Source organism: Mustela nivalis (genome assembly GCF_964662115.1).
Source record: "Mustela nivalis genome assembly, chromosome: 13".
In the NCBI taxonomy this organism is placed as follows: Eukaryota; Metazoa; Chordata; class Mammalia; order Carnivora; family Mustelidae; genus Mustela; species Mustela nivalis.
Window position 1 is genome coordinate 10,782,646 of NC_139032.1, and position 22,581 is coordinate 10,805,226.

Sequence of the window (22,581 nt, forward strand, 5' to 3'; positions counted from 1 at the left end):
TTCTAGGGAAAGGCCCAGTGGTTCCGAAAGCCACTCTCCACACCACGTTTTCTTTCTCAGAGTCTTTGCTCTGTGCTGTTGTTGGCATCCTGCACGACCCCACCCCCACCCCAATCCCATTCATTTTTCACACATTATCCCAGTGTCACTTGCTTAAGGGGAACCTCCCCCCCATCCCCCATCAGGTACTGACTCTTGCTGGGCTTCCTGAGGGCGGTGACATATCTCTAAAGGCCATGTTTTTTATTTATCCATCCATCCATCCATCCATCCATCCATTTAATAATCTCTGTGCCCAACATGGGGCTCGATCTCACAATCCCAAGATTAAGAGTGACATGCTCTTCCAGCTGAGCCAGCCAAGTCCCCCAGTGCTGTATCTGTATCGTTTCATCCTCAGAGTCTAGTAGGCGGCCCTTGGTAAATATTTGCTGATTGAATGAGTGAAGAATTAGTGATAGTGTATTTGCATACCCATGTTCCACAGCAGCACTGTTCACCATAGCCAAGAGGTGAGAGTACCCAAGTGTCCATCCGTGGATGACTAGGTCAACAGAATGCTGGATACACACACAGTGGAATATTATTTAGGCTTAAAAGGGAAGGAAATTCTGTTGCATGCTACAAGAATGTACACGGAGCACATTATACTAAGTGAAGTACGTCCCACACAAAAGACAAACACTGCGAGACTCCACTTACATGCAATATCTAGTAGCCAGATTCATAGGAACAGAAAGTATAATGGTGGTTACCAGGGCTGGGAGGAGGGGGCAGTGGGGAGTGGTTTAATGGTACAGAGTTTCTGTCCTGCAAGATGAGTCATGGAGACTGGATGCCCAGCAATGTGAAGTACTTAACACTACTGAACTGTACACTTAGAAATGATTAAGATGGCAGTTCTGCTATGCATTTTTTAAAAAGCACAATTAGGGCGCCTGGGTGGCTCAGTGGGTTAAGCCGCTGCCTTCGGCTCAGGTCATGATCTCAGGGTCCTGGGATCGAGTCCCACATCGGGCTCTCTGCTCGGCAGGGAGCCTGCTTCCTCCTCTCTCTCCGCCTGCCTCTCTGCCTACTTGTAATCTCTGTCTGTCAAATAAAATAAATAAAATCTTAAAAAAAAAAAAAAGCACAATTAAAAGAATTAGGACAGAAACTGTGACTTCTGGAAATCACTGTACAAGAATCTGGGATTCTTAAGTGGTAGGATGCCTGTGACTTCTGGGCAGTATGCATAAATTAGGGAAAGAATATTTATTTCCTCATCAGGGAAGTGTATGTTCAGAAGGACTGTCAGAGGCAAGGAGGGAGCTGCTGGCGCCTTCCCTCGTCGATTCCATTCTTGTGCTCCTCTGCTCCGAGGGCCCAATGAGCCAGTGAGGCCCGGGATGAGCCTGGGCGGTGTGTTGGGAGCCTGCCGCCCCCTGAACAGCTCTGCTGAGTACGCATCGTTGTATTTCCTGCCTTTGTCAGTGTAAGATTTGAAGCAAACTTTTTCTCATGTCCTACTCTATTTTGCTGTCCTAATGCTTGTGAAAAGCTTAAAGGAAAGGCATGAACATTTTTTTGAGTGCTGTTCAGCATGCGCCCTTTGTAGAGGTTATTTCATTTCAGACTGACGGTGGCCCTCTGAGGTGCAGATGGTATTATCCCATTTTTAAAAAAGGAGACACATTATCCAAGGCCACAGCTAAGTGACAGAACAGAGACTGCTCTGCAGATCTGCCTTTACACCTTCCATTTCTGCCTCTGCTTCATGTTGTTTTCTGTGTGGTCTCCGTCTCATGGTCCATCTTTATCAGTTGGTTCGGAGGGTGCACTGTTCTCATTGAACAGACTGCTTGCTGTGACCCCCTGTGTAACATGCACAGTAGTAGCAAGAATGACAACTGGATCCCCAAGACCATGCTTCCGAAATCCCAAACCCAACTTGAAACCCCGGGCATCGCATGAAGTCTTTTCTAGATGTCCAAAACCCTAAAATGTACTTTTTACTCTCCGCCACCCCCCACCATCGGTAAAAACAGAAACGGGTGGTGCGGCTCCTTGTTACTCTTTTATCTGCTAATTTTTCAGAGAGGTTAGGGAGAAGAGAAGACTCTGCTGAGGGAGCAGTCTGTCCCCCAGTTGGCTCCAAGTTTCCTCACGCCTCCAGACCTCTTATCTCCAAGGATGTGAAACATCTTATCTTCAGACCTCTAATTTCTGTGTAATATCAGCGGTTCCATTACCTGAAACATTACCTGTTCATTTCCAGCCAGCGTACATGTTTTGTGTGTGTGTGTGCAGGGGAGGGTCTGTATAAATAAACACTTCTCTAAATGTTCATTTCCAGAGTTTTGCTCCAAAATGTCCTATTTGTTTAGTAACTTCTACTTCGATACTGAGTCACTCTCTGTGTCTAACAAGAATATTTGCTCCGATTCTCTCGTTCCCTTGCACGGGAGAGAGGGCGGGAAAGAAAGCTGTTCAAGTGGTGTAAATCCCCACTGCTTTCTTTTTTTCCCTCACAAGTGATGCTTTTCAAAGCGTTCCGGTGTCCCTGCTGTATGGATGTGTCACTGTGCGAGATGACAACAGGATTTGCTGGGAATGTGGGCCACTATTGTACCCGCCTTACGTAACTCCGGGGAGTGATGGCAGTGGGTGAGCAGCCTGGGCTGTAGGCAGTGGCCTGGCCGGTGCGTCCCCAGAGGCCATGAAGGCGGCTCAGGTCCTCCAGAGGATGTGGCTCCAGGCTGTTAAAAAGTTGGGGAGATTGAAAAGCCATGTGAGTCCCTCTGCAAGCTCTCCCCCCTTTTCTTTCCCAGCTTTTCTTGGTGGGAAGTGGTTGGGGAGCAAAGGCTTTCTCACAGTGACTCCTTTCTCTTCGGATTTATTTGCGCTTCTGGCAGCTTTCAGTAACAAATTGTGACATACGGCGTGTAGTCAGTGGTGGGTTTTAAAAATACTTGGCTTATTTTTAGCAGACGTGTGAAACTGATAGCCTCTTACGGGACTTACGAATCAAAGGCTGCTGTTTTCCATGTGTTGGGAGTCTGCGAGCACTGTGTTGCTTCCCGGGAATGACTTAATTACACTGCCTCGTAGAAGATGTTTGTGTTGGGGAATTTCTTGTTTTGGGGTAAAACTTTTTGCTTCCTTGTTCTACAGAAATCCTTATTCTTATAGCTAGGTTCTGAAATTACAGGAAACAGTTTCTCACATGTTCTTTTTTCCTCTTAGACTCTGAACAGTAAGTGCCACTGTAATATATGAGTGTTTATCTTTATGGCTTGCGGTTTTTATCAGGTCGCTTCTTATGGGCTGAGTTTGAATAATCTTTAGCGTTAGCTCTGGCTTCCATATCTGGGAAACAGCACTTTGTGGACAGAAAGCCTAAAAACTTGCCTGTTGGGGGAGTAGAGGCAGTGAAGACTTCTAGTTATCTGCCCTCTAGTTGGTTTTTAACATGTTTATGTAAAATGTAGGATTTTACCTGTTTGGCCAAGATAGTTCAGAGGGAAAAAACAACTTGAGGATATTTTTTAAAAGACATATCAAATTGAATTATTTGTTCCTTTCTCTTCATTCTTCATGTAAATACTGTGTGTTAAACACAGTTTTTTATTTATTGTAGAAAATTAGCTCCCTTTAACTTTCCGCATTGTCTAGGAATGACTTGTTATAATACCAGAGGAGTTACAATTAATATCGTTTACATGAAAAGTGGAAGTGGGGAGGGGCTGGGAGCAGTACACTGAAAAAGATGCTTCTGGTGTGTGGGGTGTTGACTGGGGTGGGAAGGAGACCCGGGAGTTGTGCCCCCACTGCTCCCACCGAGCTACATGATCTCTCCCTCACGGGCCTTTCGTGTATTTTTCAAATTATTACCACCACCCTGTCTTTCCCGTTTCCAGTTGAGTGATCACACTTTGTTCTGCCCTTTTACTTTGTAGAGTGTGGGCTTAAAAAACATTTGGTATAAGGTCCCTGTCTAGGAATCAGGTGCACCTTGAAATTCACTCATATGCCCCCCCACCCCAGTTTTGAACTTATAAAATGTTTGGTGCACGTAACGAATTATGTAATACCTGTGACCTTGAGCCTATCATATACGCCCATCCATGGAGCCTCATGAGGTGGATACAAAATCCTTTCTCTCTCTGCCTCTTCCCCAGCTCCCTTCATCCTGAAGTTTGTGGTTTTCATTCCCTTGCTTTTTTTTCTTCGTAGTTTTACTGCACGCATACACACAGGCATCCCTAAACAAAACATCCCTACCGAAAAAATTAGTTTCCTTGCTCTTTCTATATTGTGGTTAAAAAAAATACCCACAGAAAATAAAACTTAGCATCTTAACTGTTCTCTGTTTTATTGAATTTTTTTTATTTTTAAACATTTACTTGAGAGAGAGAGAGCATGGGCAGGGTGAGGGGCGGGGGGAGAACCAGGCTCTCTGTTGAGCCAGAAGCCCCATACGGGGCTCAGTGCTGGGACTCTGGTATTATGACCTGAGCCAAAGGCAGATGCTTAACCGAGTGAGCCACCCAGGCGCCCCAGCATCTTAACTATTCTTGAGTGTGTAGTGTGTAGTGCAGTGTTGAACATGTTCACATTGTGAAACACTGTTTGCTTTCTGAACGATACAAAAATGGCATCAGGCTCTGCACATTCTTCTAGGATGTTCTTCACTCAACATTCTGTTTGAGTTGCATCTGTGTTGTGATATGTGGGGCTCTAATTTGTTTTCATTATAGTGTAATATTGCATTTTAATAATATATTATGATTTATTTGTCTTTTCTGCTCTTGATAGATATTTGGGTCGCTTGCAGGTTTTGGCTGTTGAGAATGTTGCTGCTGTGAATACTCTGTGTGTGTATCCTTGTCACTTAATTCATACCTTCCTCTCAGGTGTTTCCCCAGGAGAGAAATCACAGAGTATGTGTGTCTTTGGCTCTGATACCTGTGAGCTCTTCCTGGGGCCCTGTCTGTAAAGCTCCTTAGAGCTAAGCAACAGCCCACTGGCTTTCACGCAGAGGGAGTCTGAATACTGATAGCAGTTCTGGGATCTGTGCGCAGCGCAGCGCAGGTTGGGTGGGGCCCACGCCCAGTGGCCCAGTTTGCAAGGCAGGAGCTGAAGCCCTCAGCTAAGCTGCTACACTGGCTGGCAGCCTGTCCCTCGGGGATATACCAGAGATGATGTTCTGAGGAATGTGTGACTGTGTGGGGTGCTCTTTGTTTTCTAAAAGGTTATTTATATAGATAAGCAGGGAAGACACTCAGTGATTTTCTGTTTGGGCACACTGTGGTTGGTAAACACTCCATGGGCTCTGGTGGTGGTGTTTTTTTTTTTTTTAATTTGCCAGTGTATCAGAAGGGGCACAAATCACATGCTTGGTACATAGTGGGTGCTTAATAAATATTTTTGAATGAATGAATGAATGACTAAGTGAGTGAGTAAATTAAGGGTTTGCTCTGAGACCTTCATAAAAAGTCGTGGTTCTGTGGGCTAATGTACACAGTTACGGGATATTTTAATAGTTTTCAAAAGAGGTATTAAGATGTATTTTTACTTCAGTTTCCTAATCTTTAAAAAATAAGATTTTAGATTCACCACTTATTGTAACAGAATATACATTCTTTTAATATTATGTTTAAGTACTTAATGGTTTATGTCACAGCCCACTAACCCTAGGTAAAGAAGAAGCCATTTATAAACTGATCATTTTATACAAGTTGGTGAGCTCTTTGGGCACCTGGCAAAGTGGGATTGATGAAAAGTTTAATTCAGTCCTTTTGGGGTGGTAGGAATAGGGGTTTAATTCTCTTTCTGATCAATCTAATTGAAATTACTCCTGTGGGCAAGGGTGCCTTGGTGGCTCCATTAAGCATCTGCCTCTGGCTGAGATCATGATCTCAGGAAGAGACCAACCTGGGCTCCCTGCTGAGCAGGGGGTCTGCTGCTCCCTCTGCCTCTGCCCCCTCCCCCAACTTTGGTTCTAACTCCCTCTGTTCTCTCTCATTCTCCCAAATAAATAAATTAAAAATCTTAAAAAAAAATTACTCCTATGGGCAACATAGGAATACATAGATAATATAATCTCATTATGGAGGAACGGTGAATTTCAAAAGCCAGGTTCATTCTACTTGGGAAATGTTTAAAAAATAAAGTTTTGTTTAATTTGGCTAAATGATAACAAATTTTAAATCCAAAACTTTAAAAAGAGAATTTGCTGTTTTTATTTTAAAAATAAAAAATATTCTTGGGACGCCTGAGTGGCTCAGTGCGTTAAGTGTCTGCCTTTGACTCAGGTCACAATCCCAGGGTCCTGGGATCAAATCCCACAATAGGCTCCTTGCTCAGTGGGGCGCCTACTTCTCCCTCTACCTGCAGCTCCATCTGCTTGTGCTTTCTCTCCCTCTCTTTCTCAAATAAATAAAAATCTTTAAAAAAAAAGTATTCTAAAAGTAATGTGCTATATAAAAATATTCTCTGCCATACCATAACTCCTGGGGAAATTTAACATTTTTTGGTATTGTTCCTGCCTCTTTCCTATCTGCTTATACAAGGTTTATACCAATTTATTTTCCACGCCTTCCACCAAGAGCAGACAGACCTAAAAACACAAAACCAACTAGCTCTTTCTCTCTTTAATTGAAAACAGAGTATTCATGACAAAGAGTTCAAAAAAATTGGTGGAAGTTAAATATTTTCAGTGCCTCTGCATTTCATTGTGTTGATTCACTTAACCCAAATATCACTCCCTTTTTGGATGTTGTGCTCCCTCCTGCTCCATAGCATTGCCCAGTCCTAGGGGTGATTGTCATGGTATTGGTTAGTTCTTTCCTGATGATTTTTAGGTAAGTCTTTTGGAGAGGGTGCTCTTATGATGTCTTATGATGTTCTTTCTTTCTTTCTTTCTTTCTTTCTTTTTTTTTTTTTTTTAAGATTATATCTATTTATTGGACAGACAGAGATCACAAGTAGGCAGAGAGGCAGGCAAAGAGGGGGCGGGGAAGCAGGCTCCCCACTGAGCAGAGAGCCTGATGAGGGGCTTGATCCCAGCACCCCGAGATCATGACCCGAGCAGAAAGCAGAGACTTAACCCACTGAGCCACCCAGGCGCCCCTCTATGATGTTTTTTCTTAACATGTAGGGATATAGCTATATTCAAAGAAGAGATGGCATCTGTATTTATTCTATCCCAACTTCCAGATTAATTCACTTTGTTGAAATTTGCTAGCTTTAAGGTAGCATCAGGCGCTGAGAAGATGGATTTGGGGAGCATGCCTGCTAGTTCATTTCTAGTTGGTAGGTGACTGATTAAGGCCACAGTGAAATCTGAAGGTGTTGGGGAGTTAAAGAGGTGTTCTGTGGAAATAGAAAGAGATGATCAGTTTTGATCAGCTGGGTTTCTGCTTCCTATTTCCTTTTAAGGAAACTTTTTTTTTTTTTAATAGAAAACTTTAATCGCAGAAAACACGTATTATACTGGCACATGTTAGACAGAGACCAGAGCATTCCAGAGGGACAGTGATGAAGCACTCCTAGAATCCCAGATCACAAAGGCCGAGTTCCCAGCCTCATCACTTCAGGAGTGCTGTCCCAGAAGCAGGGTGCCACCAACTGTAATAGAAAATTTCCTTTAGGGGGCCTCAGTTGGTTAAGTGTCTTCAGCTCAGGATCCCGGGGTCCTGGGATCCAGCTGCCTTGGGCTCCCTGCTCAGTGGGGAGTCTGCTTCTTCTGCCCTTTATCCTGCTTGTGCTCTCACTCTTGCTCTCTTTCAAATAAATAAAATCTTTTTTTTTTTAAGATTTTATTTATTCTATTTGACAGACAGAGATTACAAGTAGGCAGAGAAGTAGGCGGAGAGAGAGAGGAGGAAGGAGGCTCCCTGCCGAGCAGAGAGCCCGATGCGGGACTCGATCCCAGGACCCTGAGATCATGACCTGAGCCGAAGGCAGCGGCTTAACCCACTGAGCCACCCAGGCACCCCAAATAAATAAAATCTTTAAAAAAAAAAAAAAAAGAGGAAAAGAAAATTTCCTTTAGGAAAACTTGCTAGTAGAAATCTGTGTCTTGTAAGGATGCGGAGAAAGGGGAACCCTCCTACACTGTTGGTGGGAATGCGAGCTGGTGCAGCCACTCTGGAAAACAGCACGGAGGTTCCTCAAAAAGTTGAAAATAGAGCTACCCTATGACCCAGCAATCACACTACTGGGTATTTACCCTAAAGATACAAACGTAGTGATCCGAAGGGGCACGTGCACCCAAATGTTTATAGCAGCAATGTCCACAATAGCCAAACTTTGGAAACCTAGATGTCTATCATCAGAGGAATGGATAAAGAAGATGTGGGGTGGGTGTGTGTGTGTGTGTGTGTTTAATGGAATACTATGCAGCCATCAAAAGAAATGAAATCTTGCCTTTTGCGACGACATGGATGGAACTAGAGGGTATTATGCTGAGCAAAATAAGTCAATCAGAGAAAGACAATTATCATATGATCTCCCTGATATGAGGAAGTTGAGAGGCAACATGGGGGGTTTGGGGGTAGGAAAGGAATAAATGAAACAAGATGGGATTGGGAGGGAGACAAACCATAAGAGACTCTTAATCTCACAAAACAAACTGAGGGTGGCTGGGCGGAGGGGGTTTGGGAGGGGGGTAGGGTTATGGACATTGGGGAGGGTATGTGCTTGGTGAGTGCTGTGAAGTGTGTAAACTTGGCAATTCACAGACCTGTACTGCTGGGGCTAATAATACATTATATGTTAATAAAAAAATTATAAAAAAAAGAAATCGTGTCTTAATTGTATTAACAGCTGTTGATGCACAGTGTATCCACTTCTTGGTTTATGAGAAGGAAATCTTTCTGAGTGCCTCCTCTGCACTAACCACTGTACTAGGAGTGAGTGAGATATAAAAATCTTATCTGAAAATCCACTTTCATTTTCTTCTAGTTGACAGTGGTCTTGGTGAACAAACTTAAATAATTGGGGGAGATTTACATAATTTAGATAATGATCTTTTTTGAATGTTTGCCTGTTTCACTGTGTTGATGTGCCTTCTCTTAATCTAAACATCACCCCTTTTGGGATGCTGCTCCCACCCACCCCACCCCTGTCCCATAGCAGGGGTCCCGTGGCATATATTCTAGTTCTCTCCTGTTCCTCAGACAATTTGTATTTTCTTTTTAACCCTAGAGGTGATTTTTTTAATTCTAGTTTTTAATCTAAGAATTCTGATCTCTTGGAGCCAGATGGTATTAGCCATGGAAATGTCCTAAAAGTGAATGCATAGTGAGAGGGTGAGCTGAAGGAGATTACTTCTCTCACTTTGAGTCATCAGTTATAGCTACTCAAGAGTAGGCTGGTTTACCTTCTGTACAAACAAAATTGCTTGTTTCTGACTCCCCTTTGCTAAAGGGAACATATGATGGGCTCCCACAGATCAGTTGATAGAATTGCCTTTTATGTTATGCTGTGTTCTCCCCATTTCAGAGAGTTTCTTCACCAGGGAAAAAGAAGCACTGCATCTAGACATTTTCAGTTCTTTTCTCTCTCTCATATTAATATCAGTGCAGGAATGGCAGATTTTATTGAGAAAAAAATTTAATATGAAACTAGTTTTTCTTAAATTATTTTCATTTGTATATTAGTAAGGCCTTTTATTTATATAATTATATTTCTTTGTGTCCTTATGTTTTAGAAATTCTTTTTTTTTTTTTAAAGATTTTATTTATTTATTTGACAGAGATTAGAAGCAGGCAGAGCAGCAGGCAGAGAGAGGAGGAAGCACCCTCCCTGCTGAGCCCAGAGTCCAATGCGGGCCTCGATCCCAGGACCCTGGGATCATGACCTGAGCTGAAGGCAGAGGCTTTAACCCACTGAGCCACCCAGGCACCCCTAGAAATTCTTTATTAAAAAACAGCTGGGGATACGTAGGTGGCTTAGTAAGTTAAGCGTCTGACTCTTTTTTTTTTTTTAAGATTTTATTTATTTATTTGACAGACAGAGATCACAAGTAGGCAGAGAGGCGGGCAGAGAGAGAGAGAGAGGGAAGCAGGCTCCCTGCTGAGCAGAGAGCCCGATGCGGGACTCGATCCCAGGACCCCGAGATCATGACCTGAGCCGAAGGCAGCGGGTCAACCCACTGAGCCACCCAGGCGCCCCAAGCGTCTGACTCTTGATCTCGGCTCAGGTCATGGTATCAGGGTTATGGGATTGAGCCTGGCCTTGGGCTCCAGGTTGGGCATGGAGACTGCTTATGTTTCTCTCTCTGTTTCCCTCTGCTCCCACCCCACCTGTTCACTCACACTTACACTTTCTCTTAAAAAAAAAAATTAAAATAAGTAAACATAGCCGGACCTTCTTGTTTTTAATTCATCCTGACAGTCTGCATTTATTTATTGTGATTACTTTTCTATACTCTTCTATATTCTAGTTTATGTTTTATATTTATGCTTTTTTTCCCAAATTTCCCCTTTTGCCTTTTATGGATTGACTTTTTGGTTGTTGTTTGTTTAATTTTTCCCTCTGCTATGTTGGAAGTTACGTACTTACTATAAGTATTCCTGGACTGGTTACCCCAGAAAACTTAACAAGTAGATTTAACTCAGTGAAGTTCAAAATTAATCAGCAGTTTAACTCTGATCCTGAATAAAACATTTAGAATACTCTAATTACGTTATGGATTTACATGCAGTGTTGCCCACTGCTTTGGTTCCATCTTGTTTAACTCTAAAAAAGGCACAATATTATTATAGTAGCATATAGCCAGGGGGTTCAGGTTCACTTACATTCCTTCTTGCTTCTTGGGCCTTACTTCTGGTGTTACGGTCCTTTTTTCCCAACTATTCTTCAGAAATTGTTTTTTTTTTTTTAATATAATTTTTTATTTTTTATAAACATATATTTTTATCCCCAGGGGTACAGGTCTGTGAATCACCAGGTTTACACACTTCACAGCACTCACCAAAACACATACCCTCCCCAATGTTGCTGGTCTAGAGTAGTCATCTCTTCCAGTTTTTATTAAAAAAGGTCTTTCTGCCCTTTAAATCAACATGCATTGTTTTTAAAATATTATTCTATTGACTTTGGGCTTCCGTCATTGCTATTTAGAAGTCCACGGTTAGGTGCACCTGGGTGGCTCAGTTGGTTAAGCGTCTGCCGTTGGCTCAGGTCATGCTCCCAGGGTCCTGGGATCGCCTGCCGTGGGCTCCCCGCTTAAGTGGGAGTTTCCTTCTCCCTCTGCCCATCCCCATCCTTGTGCGCACCAGCTCGCTCTCTCTTAAATACATAAATAAAATCTTAAAAAAAAAAAGTCAGCTGTTAATTCTAATTGTTTTTTTATAGGTTATCTCGCCTGTCTAGGTGTTCTCAGGTCTTTACATTTTTTTCTGCTTTGGGATTATCATGTATTTAAAAGTGTTTTTCTCCCCATCTCTCCCCACGTACCCTGCCTGTGATGTGTTGGGCTTCTTGAACCTGAAAAATCTTCAGTTCTGGAAGAGCCATTATCAGCTTTGTGCAGTGGCAGTATCGTAGCCAATGAGGTTTATGCGAGGCGCGATTATTGCTAATTGGAAGAGCCATTATCTCTTTGAGTTTTGTATTTCCCCCGTACCCTTTACCATCTCCTTCAGGAAATCTGACTCGACACATTGTAAGACTTTCTTGATCTTAACTTTTCTTTAGGAGATCACACTTTTTAAATGCGTTTTGCTGTGTAGTTTCTTCATTCCTGGCTTCCATTTACGGCCTTCAGCTGTGTGGCACGTGGTTCACTCCGTTCTTTATCCCATTTCAGTTACATATTTTTATTTCTAAAGTTTTGTTTACTTTTTTCCCCCCAGATGTGCTTGATCATTTTTGATGTTTTTCTTTCAGTACACTTCCAGTTTCCCCTTTTAATTTCTTTTTAAACAATTTTTAAACAATTTTATTTAAAAATTTAAATTCACTTAATTAACATATAATGTATTATATGTATTATATATTGGTTTCAGAGTGGGGGTCAGTGATTCATCAGTCTTATGTAATACCCAGTGTTTATTGTATCTCATGCCCTTCTTAATGGCCATCATCCAGTTACCTCTTTCCCACACTCCCCTCCCCTTATAACCTGCATTTTGTTTCCTATAGTTAAGAGTCTCTTATGGTTTATTTCCCTCTCTGATTTTGTCTTATTTTTTCTTCCCTTCCCCTATATTCATCTGTTCTGTTTCTTAAATTTCATATATCAGTGAGATCACAGGATAACTGTCTTTCTCTGATTGACTTATTTCCTTAAGCATAATACCCTCCAGTTCATCCACATCAGTGCAAAAGGCAATTTTTCATTTTTTGATGACTGAGTAATATTCCTCTGTGTGTGTGTGTGTGTGTGTGTGTGTGTGTGTGTGTTTGTATACACCACATCTTCTTTATACATTCATCTTTCGATGGACATCTCTGTTCTTTCTACAGTTTGGCTATTGTGGACATTGCTGCTATAAACATTAGGGTGCAGATGCCCCTTTGGATCACAACATTTATATCTCTGGAATAAATATCCAGTAATGTAATTGCTGGGTCGCAGGGTAGCTCTATTTTCAACTTTCTGAGGAACCGCCATCCTGTTTTCCAGAGTGGCTGCAACAGCTTGCATTCCTGAGAAAGAGGGTTCTCCTTTCTCCATATCCTCGCTGACATTTGTCATTTCCTGACTTGTTAATTTTAGCCATTCTGACTGGTGTGAGGTCATATGTCATTGTGGTTTTGATTTGTTTTTCCCTGATGCTGAACATTTTTTCATGTGTCTGTTGGCCATTTGTACATCTTTTGGAGAAATGTCTTCTGCCCATTTCTTTGGGCAGATTGGATTATTTGTTCTTTGGGTATTGAGTTTGAGAAGTTCTTTATAGGCTTTTGGATACTAGCCCTTTATCTGATAAGACATGTGCAAAGATCTTCTCCCATTCTGTTTGTTGTCTTTTGGTTTTGTGGACTGTTTTGTTTTCCTTTGCTGTGCAGAAGCTTATCTTGATGAAGTCCCAAAAGTTCATTTTTTGCCTTTGGAGATGTGTCTAGCAAGAAGTTTCTGTAGCCGAGGTCTCAGAGATTGCTGCTGGGGTTCTCCTCTGGGATTCTGATGGATTCCTATCTTGCATTTAGGTTTTTTCATCCATTTTGAGTCTATTTTTGTGTATGGTGTAAGGAAGTGGTCCAGTTTCATTCTTCTGCATGTGGCTGTCCAGTTTTCCCAACACCATTTGTTGAGGAGACTGTCTTTTTTCTATTGGGTATTCTTTTCTGCTTTGTCAATGGTTAGTTGATCATAGACAGAGTTGAGGGTGCACTTCTGGGTTCTCTATTCTGTTTCATTGATTTATGTATCTAAACAATTTTTTTTAAAAGATTTTATTTAATTGAGAGAGAGAGAGAGGCAGACTTCCTGCAGAGCAGAGAGCCCAATGCAGGGCTGAATCCCAGGACCCCAAGATCATGACCTGAGCCAAAGGCAGATACTTAACTGACTAAGCCACCCAGACACCCTGTCTCCTTTTAATTTCTTATGATAACTTCATATTGTACCTACATCTCTTGAGTCTGTGACTGATCTTTCCAATATTTACAGTCTTTGACTCTGCAGTTTTCTTTTTCTTTCAGCTGTCACTCACGGTAACTTGTTTTGTGTGTATGCATTCAAACTGTGAACTCATGGTTCTCAGAACTTCCCTGGGGGATTCTCTGAAACCTGTGCTTTAGTATGTTCCTTGGAGAGAATTTGCATTTGCCTCTGTGTACCTGTGTGGCATTATCATGCAAAACCACTTTGAGTGTGTTCTGAGGAGATGTGGCTGCATTTGTATTAAGAATTGTAGTCCTGGTATGCCTGAGTGGCTCAGTCGGTTAAGTAGCTGCCTTTGCATCTGGTCATGATCTCAGCATCCTGGCATCAAGTCCCACAGTGGGCTCCTTGCTCCGCAGGGAGCCTGCTTCTCCCTCTGCCTCTGGCTGCCTGTACTCTCTATCTCTCTGACAAATAAATAAAATCTTAAAAAAAAAAAAAAAAAAGAGTTGTAGTCCTAAACTTGAGTACAGGTGTGTTGATAGGAATTCTCTAGGGAGATATTTTTAGTTATTTCCACTCTGCTCAGAGTCAAGGATGAGCAAGGCAAGGCATGGGTCCTTGCCATCTCCATGAGCCTAATGATATTTTTTCCCCTATGCGTCCAGTCCGATCTAATCTCCGCCCTGTTTGGGTCCTACATTTTATCTCTCTTCCTGGCCTCCTGTTTAAATGCCTGTTTCAGTGCTGGTTTTTCTCTCTGGCTTTGAGCTTTCTTGGTATTTCTACTTTAAGGATTTCTCTTCAAAGTCAGCCTTCATTTAAAGGGTTATTATTAGTATTTTTCAACTGATAGCTACCATTTTCAGGCTTTCATGGACATCTGTTTTGGAATATTGTCAGAAACTGAAGCCTCCATCAACTTATGCAGGCATTTTCCTCTTTTCACATCTGGCAGTATTGATGGATAAGAGGATACCCAGTTGGGCACTCTTTGAGGAGGCTAAGGATTCCTTTAGACATAAAAATGTGCAAAATTTGCCTAAGAGATCACCCTTGACAGGAAGGGAGGGAACAGTGGTTAAAAAAAATAATAATAATAAAATAAAATAAAATAAAAATAACTGTTTGACTCTTGGTTTTGACTCAGATCATGATCTCAGGATTGTAAGATCCAGCTTGGGCTCTGCACTCCATTGAGTCAGCTTCAGATTCTCTCTCCCTCTCCCTTGGCTCATCCCTCCCCACCTCCTGTATATGTGCTCGCTCGCTCTCAAATAAGTAAATAAATAAATCTTTTAAAAAATATATATGTTTGAAACTCTAGATTTCAGGGCGCCTGGGTAGTGTAGTGGGTTAAATGTCCAATTGCTGATTTCATCTCAGATCGTGATCTCAGGGTCACGAGATGGAGCCCCGAATTGGGCTTTGCACTCAGCAGAGTCTCCTTGGGATTCTGTCTTCCTCTCCTTCTCTCCCCTTCCCTCTGCCTGTCTCCCTGCCTCTGTATGCTGGCTCTCTCCCTCAAGTAAATAAATATGTCTTTAAAAAAAAAAAAAAAGAAACTCTAGATTTTTTTTTTTTTGGAGGGATTTTATAATGGTTGTTTTGGAGTGGTGATAGTAAAAAAGCTCAACACTTAATATTTATATCTCTTATTATGTATTTCACTAATTTTCCAGTATTATTAAGACTGCCATTGGACTGAAGGAGTGTGAAAAATAGGTAATACGGTGTTCCTAAAAGCTACCACGTCTTTTTGGTTTGTGGAATGTAGGAACTGGACGTTATATTGAGACAGTCTCATTTCTAGCTTTATTTCTAGCATTGAAATGTTTGTGGTTTTAATCAAATTGGTCTTACTGTTTTAAAACAGGCTCCAGGCATGGAAGAACTGATATGGGAACAGTACACGGTGACCCTACAAAAGGTGAGTGCTGTGCAATACATGGCTACAGTCGTGTCCTTGAGTTCGCAGGGCATGGATCTTACTCATTTTTGCCCAAGTATAGTTTTTGCCCCTTATGGTGGATGATGCATTGTAGCTGGCAGTAATTACTACATTATCAAAAAGATTGGCACGTTACGATTTTTTGGTTAAGGTCTGTGTACTAGAAAATCATAGAGGTTGTTTAGTGCATTCACTTATCTCCAGACAAAACAGGTTATGGAAAAAAGAGAGAAAAGGAGGGGAGAAATGGAAATAACCTGTATTGCTTAAGGATGTTGAGGTAGCTTCTACAACTTTTATAACTTTTTTTTAAAGATTTTTATTCATTTATTTGACAGAGAGTGCACCCAAGCAGGGGGACAGCAGGCAGAGGGAGAGGGAGAAGATCCCCGCCGAGCAGAGAGCCCAAAGCAGGGCTCCGTCCCAGGACCCTGGGATCATGACCTGAGCTGGAGGCAAACGCTTCACTGAATGAGCCACCCAGGCGCCCCAATTTTTTTTTTTAAGTTATTCATTTGAGGGGTGGTGGGGAGAGCACACACATAAAGCAGGGGCTGGAGCAGGGAGAGGGAGAGGGAGAAGCAGATTCCACTAAGCAGGGAGCCTGACACAGTTCCATCCCAGGACTCCAGGATCATGACCTGAGCTGAAGGCAGGTGCTGAACCATCTGAGCCACCCAGGTGCTCCAGGTACCCCAACTTTTATCATAATTGTAACACATGAAGTCCAAACTGAATTTTGGAACATTGGTTTAGCAGTCAGGAGACATGGGTTGTCTATTCCTTGCCCAATTCATGATCATATTAAGAGGTGCTGACTTAATCAGATTTTTAAAAAAATCCTCCCCTCTTGCCCATGGGATTGAAAGTAGTAGTATCAGAAATAAATGTATTTCGGGGCGCCTGGGTGGCTCAGTGGGTTGAAGCCTCTGCTTTCAGCTCAGGTCATGATCCCAGAGTCCTGGGACCAAGCCCCACATCGGGCTCTCTGCTCAGCAGGGAACCTGCTTTCCTTCCTCTCTCTCTGCCTGCCTCTCTGCCTACTTGTGATCTCTGTCAAATAAATTAAAAAAAATAAAATAAAATAAAAAAGAAATAAATGTATTTCACTTAATTATGAGTTATTTCACAGCTACTGCTCCTCTTGAGTAAATGAGGTCATACAAACAGCTTTTGTACATGGAGTCTAGCACACAGTAGTTGCTTAATAAATGCTGGCTCTGTTCCTTTTTATTCTTCTGACAGCAGTCTGAAGTAGGCATGATAGGTGTTAGTCCTACTGTCCTCAGTTAGCACAGCCACTGAGAGTTGGTGTGGGATCTGTGTGCGCCTGGGCTGACCTGACCAGTCCTGAGGTCTTCCTCCGTCAGCTGCCCTGGTCAGCATCCCTGTGACTTTTGTGGGCTCTGCTGGGATCTTAGTACTCCTCTGAATCCCTCCAGGCTCTGGACTGTAAGTCCCTAGAGGGGCTGTAAGTTCCTCAGAGGGAGAGTTTTCCTTAGAACCGTGAACTTTTCAAACCCTGACTTTGGTGAAAAGTTAATTCCTGTATACATGAATTAAATTAATCCTGGTAGAAAAAAAACCCAGATCAGTGCTTAGGTGCCCAGACTTTCAGAGCAGTGACATAATACCATTTCTCCTGGTTTTCCCCCTTGAGTTTTATTTTTTAACTTTAGTCCTCTTCTGACTCTTCTCTGCACCCTGCCACCAGCTTTTCACATGCCCCTTTCAGGGGCGAAGGTAAGAAACATTTTAGGACTAGTATAGGGATGGAGCTACCTCTGTATAAAACAGCTACCCAGGTGATGGTGCTGCCCCATCTGAAGACACGTAATTAAGGGACAGTCGGCTAGCCTGTTTGGTATTGCTAATTGTCTCTAGTTGGCACAGTGGGTCCCATGTGGGAAATCTTCCATGGCGGAGGTGGGGGTGGGAAGACATAACTTTGTTTTATTCTCTGAGTACATGTCTATATAAGCAACCTTGATTTATAATTAAAATAACATCTGGGCGCCTGGGTGGCTCAGTGGGTTAAGCCACTGCCTTCGGCTCGGGTCATGATCTCAGAGTCCTGGGATCGAGTCCCGCATCGGGCTCTCTGCTCAGCGGAGAGCCTGCTTCCCTCTCTCTCTCTGCCTGCCTCTCCATCTACTTGTGATTTCTCTCTGTCAAATAAATAAATAAAATCTTTAAAAAAAAACAAATAAAATAAAATAACATCTAACCATATCATCTAGATGAAACCTAGGGAGCTTAGCTTTATTAAAGGTTTTATTTTTAAGTAATCCCTACACCCAACCTGGAGTTCGAACTCACAGCCCCAAGTTTAAGAGTCACATGTTCCACTGACTGAGCCAGCCAAGTACCCAGGGAGCTTAGCTTTTTTAAACACTGAAATGGGTTAGGGTTATGTATTAAGTGGGTTCTCTGCTCTGCATTTCTAGACCAATCATGATGTAATTCATCTAGACTGTCTTACTTTCATGCAGGAAGGAGTTTAATGCTTTGCTCTCTCAGAAGGCCTTAAAACCAAGTTTATCTTCAGAATTTACTTTATCTTTAAAATCCGTTTACTTTTTTCGTCATCCTATGTTAAAATGAAACCACAGTTCACCTAACTTGAAAGTTAGAGGTATACTTTAAAAATGGGGTTTTAGCACAGGCACACTTGTGACCAAAGCTGTCCCAGCTCAGGCCAGGATATGAGAACAGTGTGACTGGTGATTTGAAAAGCACATCCTGGTGTGGACAGAAGATGTTATTTCCCTTCCCCTGCCAGCTTCTACTGATAACTCCAGTCTGTCCTATCCATCTTTTATGGCTTTTCGCAAGACTATTTCTTTTATTTTTTTATTTTTTAAAGATTTTTATTTATTTATTTGACCGAGAGAGATCACAAGTAGGCAGAGACGCAGGCAGAGAGAGAGAGAGAGAGGAGGAAGCAGGCTCTCTGCTGAGCAGAGAGCCCGATGCAGGACTCGATCCCAGGACCCTGAGATCATGACCCGAGCCGAAGGCAGCGGCTTAACCCACTGAGCCACCCAGGCGCCCAAGACTATTTCTTTTAGATGAGGAATTTCCCTTTATAAGCCTGTCAGCCGACCATGATGCTGCTTTATTTCGTTTCTCATTTGTTTCTGTAAGCCTCTGTTCCTGAGCTGCCTCTGGTTATTGGTCTGACCTTTCTTTTATTGAGTGCTTATAATAAATCCTAAAAGCCACTTATGGCAGAGGGATTTTTAAAAAGATTTTTCTTTTAACTCCAATGAACAGGATTCCAAAAGAGGATTTGGAATTGCAGTGTCTGGAGGCAGAGACAACCCCCACTTTGAAAATGGAGAAACGTCAATCGTCATTTCAGACGTGCTCCCCGGCGGGCCCGCTGATGGGCTGCTTCAGTGAGTGTCCTTGTGTCCCAGCCACAGCCGCCGCCGGCCCTGATGGTTGGGTCTAGACAGGGTGCTTGGCTGGAGGCGGCGTGGGGGGGACGGGGTGGTGGCGGCATGCACTTAAAAAAAAAGGAGTTTTTACATAAATTGAAAAGTTTTAGGAGAGCGGGGCAGGGGAATGGGGTAATGGGGTGATGGACATTAAGGAGGGCATGTGATATAGTAAGCACAGGGTATGATATAAGACTGGTGAACTGCTGAACTCTCTACCTCTGAAACTAATAATATACTACATGCTAATTAACTGAATTTATATTTTAAAAATCATTAAATGAAAAAAAGAAAAGTCTTTAAGCAAGAATTGATACTGGGACACTCCATGTTTTAACAATCCCTGAACCTTTGGAAATATCCACACTTTGGAGGGAGGAGAGCAGTCATTTACACACGGAAATGGTTATAACGGACCCAGCTGTCATTCCTGAATCTGAAGTACAAAATCAGCATGCTTTCCCTCCTACCCTCATCACTTTGTATTTATTTCACCTTATCATTCATTCAGAATTCAGTGAGGATACTTTGGCCTAATGATGATATGATTTGTAAGAGGAATGTGGAAATTGGGAAGATTTAGTACATGAAAACACAGATTTTCCAATTTCCAGCCTTCTGGTCTGAACAGATTACACCATTTTAAAAGATGCATATCTGAATTCCCTCCAGATAATTTCTCAGGGCAGAAGCTTAAATTAATAATATGACTGCCTTGGCTAGAGAGCTCAGAAGTTTAGGTTCTGTTGGCATTCCACGTCTGTATGGTCATATCTAAGTCAGCAGTCTTTCATGCAGAGAGCAGTGTAGAATTAAAAAATAATTTTTGGGATGAGGTAAGAAGTTTTGAATGACCTCAAAATTTCTTTGATAATCAGAGGCAAACTCCTGATCTCTTCCCCTCCCCTGAAAAACACAGGTGGATATCAGCCTGCTTTGGGGGCTACTGGTAGACTTCCTGAAGCCCACCGTGCACCTTCGGCGGGGGAGGGCCTGGTGCAGAAGTTCCTTTTGTACCTAGACCTTGCCACTGCTTGAGTGCCTCTTGGAGGAGCCCTTTGGTGGGGGGTCATCCCCTGCTGGTTTCCAGTAGACAGTGTCAAAAGTGGGCTGAGCCGCTCATGAGTTCCCTCCTGGGAAGGGCTCACACTGAGTTGACTGACTGAGCCTCAGGAATAATCAGGCACTGAGTCCTTTAAGCCTTTGGGGTCAATTTGCTGCTTCTGTGTGTTCCTAAATAAGTGATTTACAGTGAATAGATGGGAGTTTTTCAGGTCTTGTTTTTATTTTTTGTTTGCAGAGAAAATGACAGGGTGGTCATGGTTAATGGCACCCCCATGGAGGACGTGCTCCATTCATTTGCTGTTCAGCAGCTGAGAAAGAGTGGGAAGATCGCTGCCATTGTAAGCCCTGGTTGTTTTCAGCTTGCCCTAATAGCGTCTGGTTTTTATGCTCAGAGGAAAATTACCACTTGCTTGTAAGGGCTTGACAGAATTACATAATTTAGGGACTGCTAATTTCTTGCTTCCTCTACTTTGGGGTGACGTTATGGATGATACAAAGATGTAAGTAAGCTCTCCCTGCCTTTTCCTCATCCTTTTCCTAACTTTCAGTGATTCTCTTATCTCAGGAACCAGATTAGACAATCCTAAGAGAACTAACTAGACTGAGCGAGAACATTTGTAAGACAGCGTTTATATAGAAAATATATTCCAGCTCAAAAACCCATTTGTAAAGGCCCAAACAAGAACTGTCATGTCTTAATGAACTAGACTGTCCTAGGAGATAACTGGCAGTCTGTAGCATTCATTCATTTGTTTGCTCACTCATTCATTCAGCAAACACTGGATGAGAATCAGCTTTGAGCCAGATGCCTCCTGAGCCTGAGCAAGGGGTGCTTACTCCAGCCAGGCAAATGGACACTTACAGCAAAAATTAAAATACAGTATGTTTAAAGGCAGTGCTGGGGGAGGTACCGGGTATGCGGTTATTTTTCTTTTCCCCCAATGATACATTATGGAATTTTCAAACAGAAGTTCAAAGATTAGTGTAATAAACAGTATATCTTGTACAGTATTAATATTCTACCATCTTCACTCGATTTTTCTATGTATACAAATGCATATTTTTAGTGAACCATTTGAAAGAAGGTTACAGACATGACAGTGTCAATCCTACACACTTCAGAGCACATCTCCTAAATAAGAACATTCTTCTACATCACTAGAACACTGTATCATCCTATCTAAGGAAATTAACAGTGACTTTAAAGTATCATCTAATATCCAGTCCACATCCCAAGACATGTTTGATAAGATTTTTATTCCCCATCCAGAATCCAATCAGAGCTCATCACTGCACTGGGTCCTTATCTTTTCAGTGCCTTTTAATCTAGAAGGGTCCTTACCCCCCCCCCCCCCCATGACATTGACTTCTGGATGAATCTAGGCAGTTTTATCTAGAATGTCTTGATTTCTGGAGGTTTTTAACTTAGGGATTTACAGTTCCTTGATGCTATTGAGTATAGAAGCAGATTTTTGGAGGCACTGTGTTTAGTTATACTCATTGTCTTATTCTCAACCCTGTGAGGTATTTTTCCCCCCAAGGAACCAGAGGCTTAGTGAGTCGAGAGGGACAGAGAGTTACTAAAAGGAGAACCAGACTGGGCTCTTAGCCACTGCATTCTCTGTATTTAATTGTCCTTGTCCTGCATCCCCGCTGTTTGGGTGACAGGTGGTCAAGAGGCCCCGGAAGGTCCAGCTGGCCCCGCCCCAGGGCAGCCCACCCATCGATGAAGATGACCGTGCTTTTGAGGTGATGGACGAGTTTGATGGCAGAAGTGCCCGCAGCGGGTACAGCGAGAGGAGCCGGCGCAGCAGCCACGGAGGGCGCAGCCGCAGCTGGGAGGACAGCCCGGAGAGGGGGCGTCCCCACGAGCGGGCGCGGAGCCGGGAGCGCGAGCGCAGCCGTGGCCGGAGCCTGGAGCGGGGTTTGGACGACGACGACTACCGGCGGGCCCGAGAGCGCAGCCGTGGCCGGAGCCTGGAGCGGGGTTTGGACCACGATGACTACGGGCGGGCGCGAGAGCGCAGCCTCGGCCGGGGCACTGACCGGGCCTATGACCAGTATGACCAGGCCTACGACCGGGGCTACGACCGCACCTACAGCCCAGAGGCAGAGTATGGCCGCAGGGCCCAGCCCGATGCCCGGTACTCGGCGCCCCGGAGCCGCAGCCGCGAGCACTTGCATTCCCGCAGCCCCAGCCCTGAGCTGAGGGGGCGGCCGGACCACGCAGGCCAGTCCGACTCGGACAGGCCCATCGGGGTCCTTCTGATGAAAAGCAAAGCAAACGAAGGTAGGCGTGCTCGAGGAGGAAAAGCACCGTTACAACAGCTAACTCTTTCGTGGCACTTCCTGTGTGCCACACACTGACCCAAAGGCTTTGCACCGATTGGTTCATTTCTTCCTTATGACCGCCTCGAGTGGGAGTTTCTTACATCTTCATTACATAGACAGGGAAAGTGAGGCACAGAAACCTTCATTAACTTGCACAAAGCTATCAGTAATGGCAGAGCCAGGCTGCTGAAATGAACCTTTAACTCCTAGGCCGAGGTTCTCAAAGCAGCTTAAGTACCGCCTTGTAG

The 22,581-nt window shown here is 43.2% G+C and overlaps 1 protein-coding gene and 1 long non-coding RNA gene across 11 annotated transcripts in view; one reads left to right on the forward strand and one right to left on the reverse strand.

The window, feature by feature from the left end:
- Positions 1-22,581, reverse strand: part of LOC309846984 — a 318,364-nt gene that overhangs the window by 221,253 nt on the left and 74,530 nt on the right. The window lies entirely within an intron of this gene.
- TJP2 (tight junction protein 2) overlaps positions 1-22,581 on the forward strand; it is a 123,183-nt gene that overhangs the window by 72,043 nt on the left and 28,559 nt on the right. For 8 of the 10 annotated variants that reach the window (XM_082696636.1, XM_082696640.1, XM_082696635.1 and 5 more), the window contains 4 exons: positions 15,420-15,473; positions 18,771-18,895; positions 20,238-20,340; positions 21,671-22,292. In XM_082696636.1, coding sequence (XP_082552762.1) covers positions 15,429-15,473; positions 18,771-18,895; positions 20,238-20,340; positions 21,671-22,292 — 895 coding nt within the window. In that variant the 5' untranslated portion in view covers positions 15,420-15,428. Of the gene's footprint in view, positions 1-2,683; positions 2,771-15,419; positions 15,474-18,770; positions 18,896-20,237; positions 20,341-21,670; positions 22,293-22,581 lie in introns of those variants that run through there. The other 2 variants (XM_082696637.1, XM_082696643.1) reach the window with 1 other exon arrangement.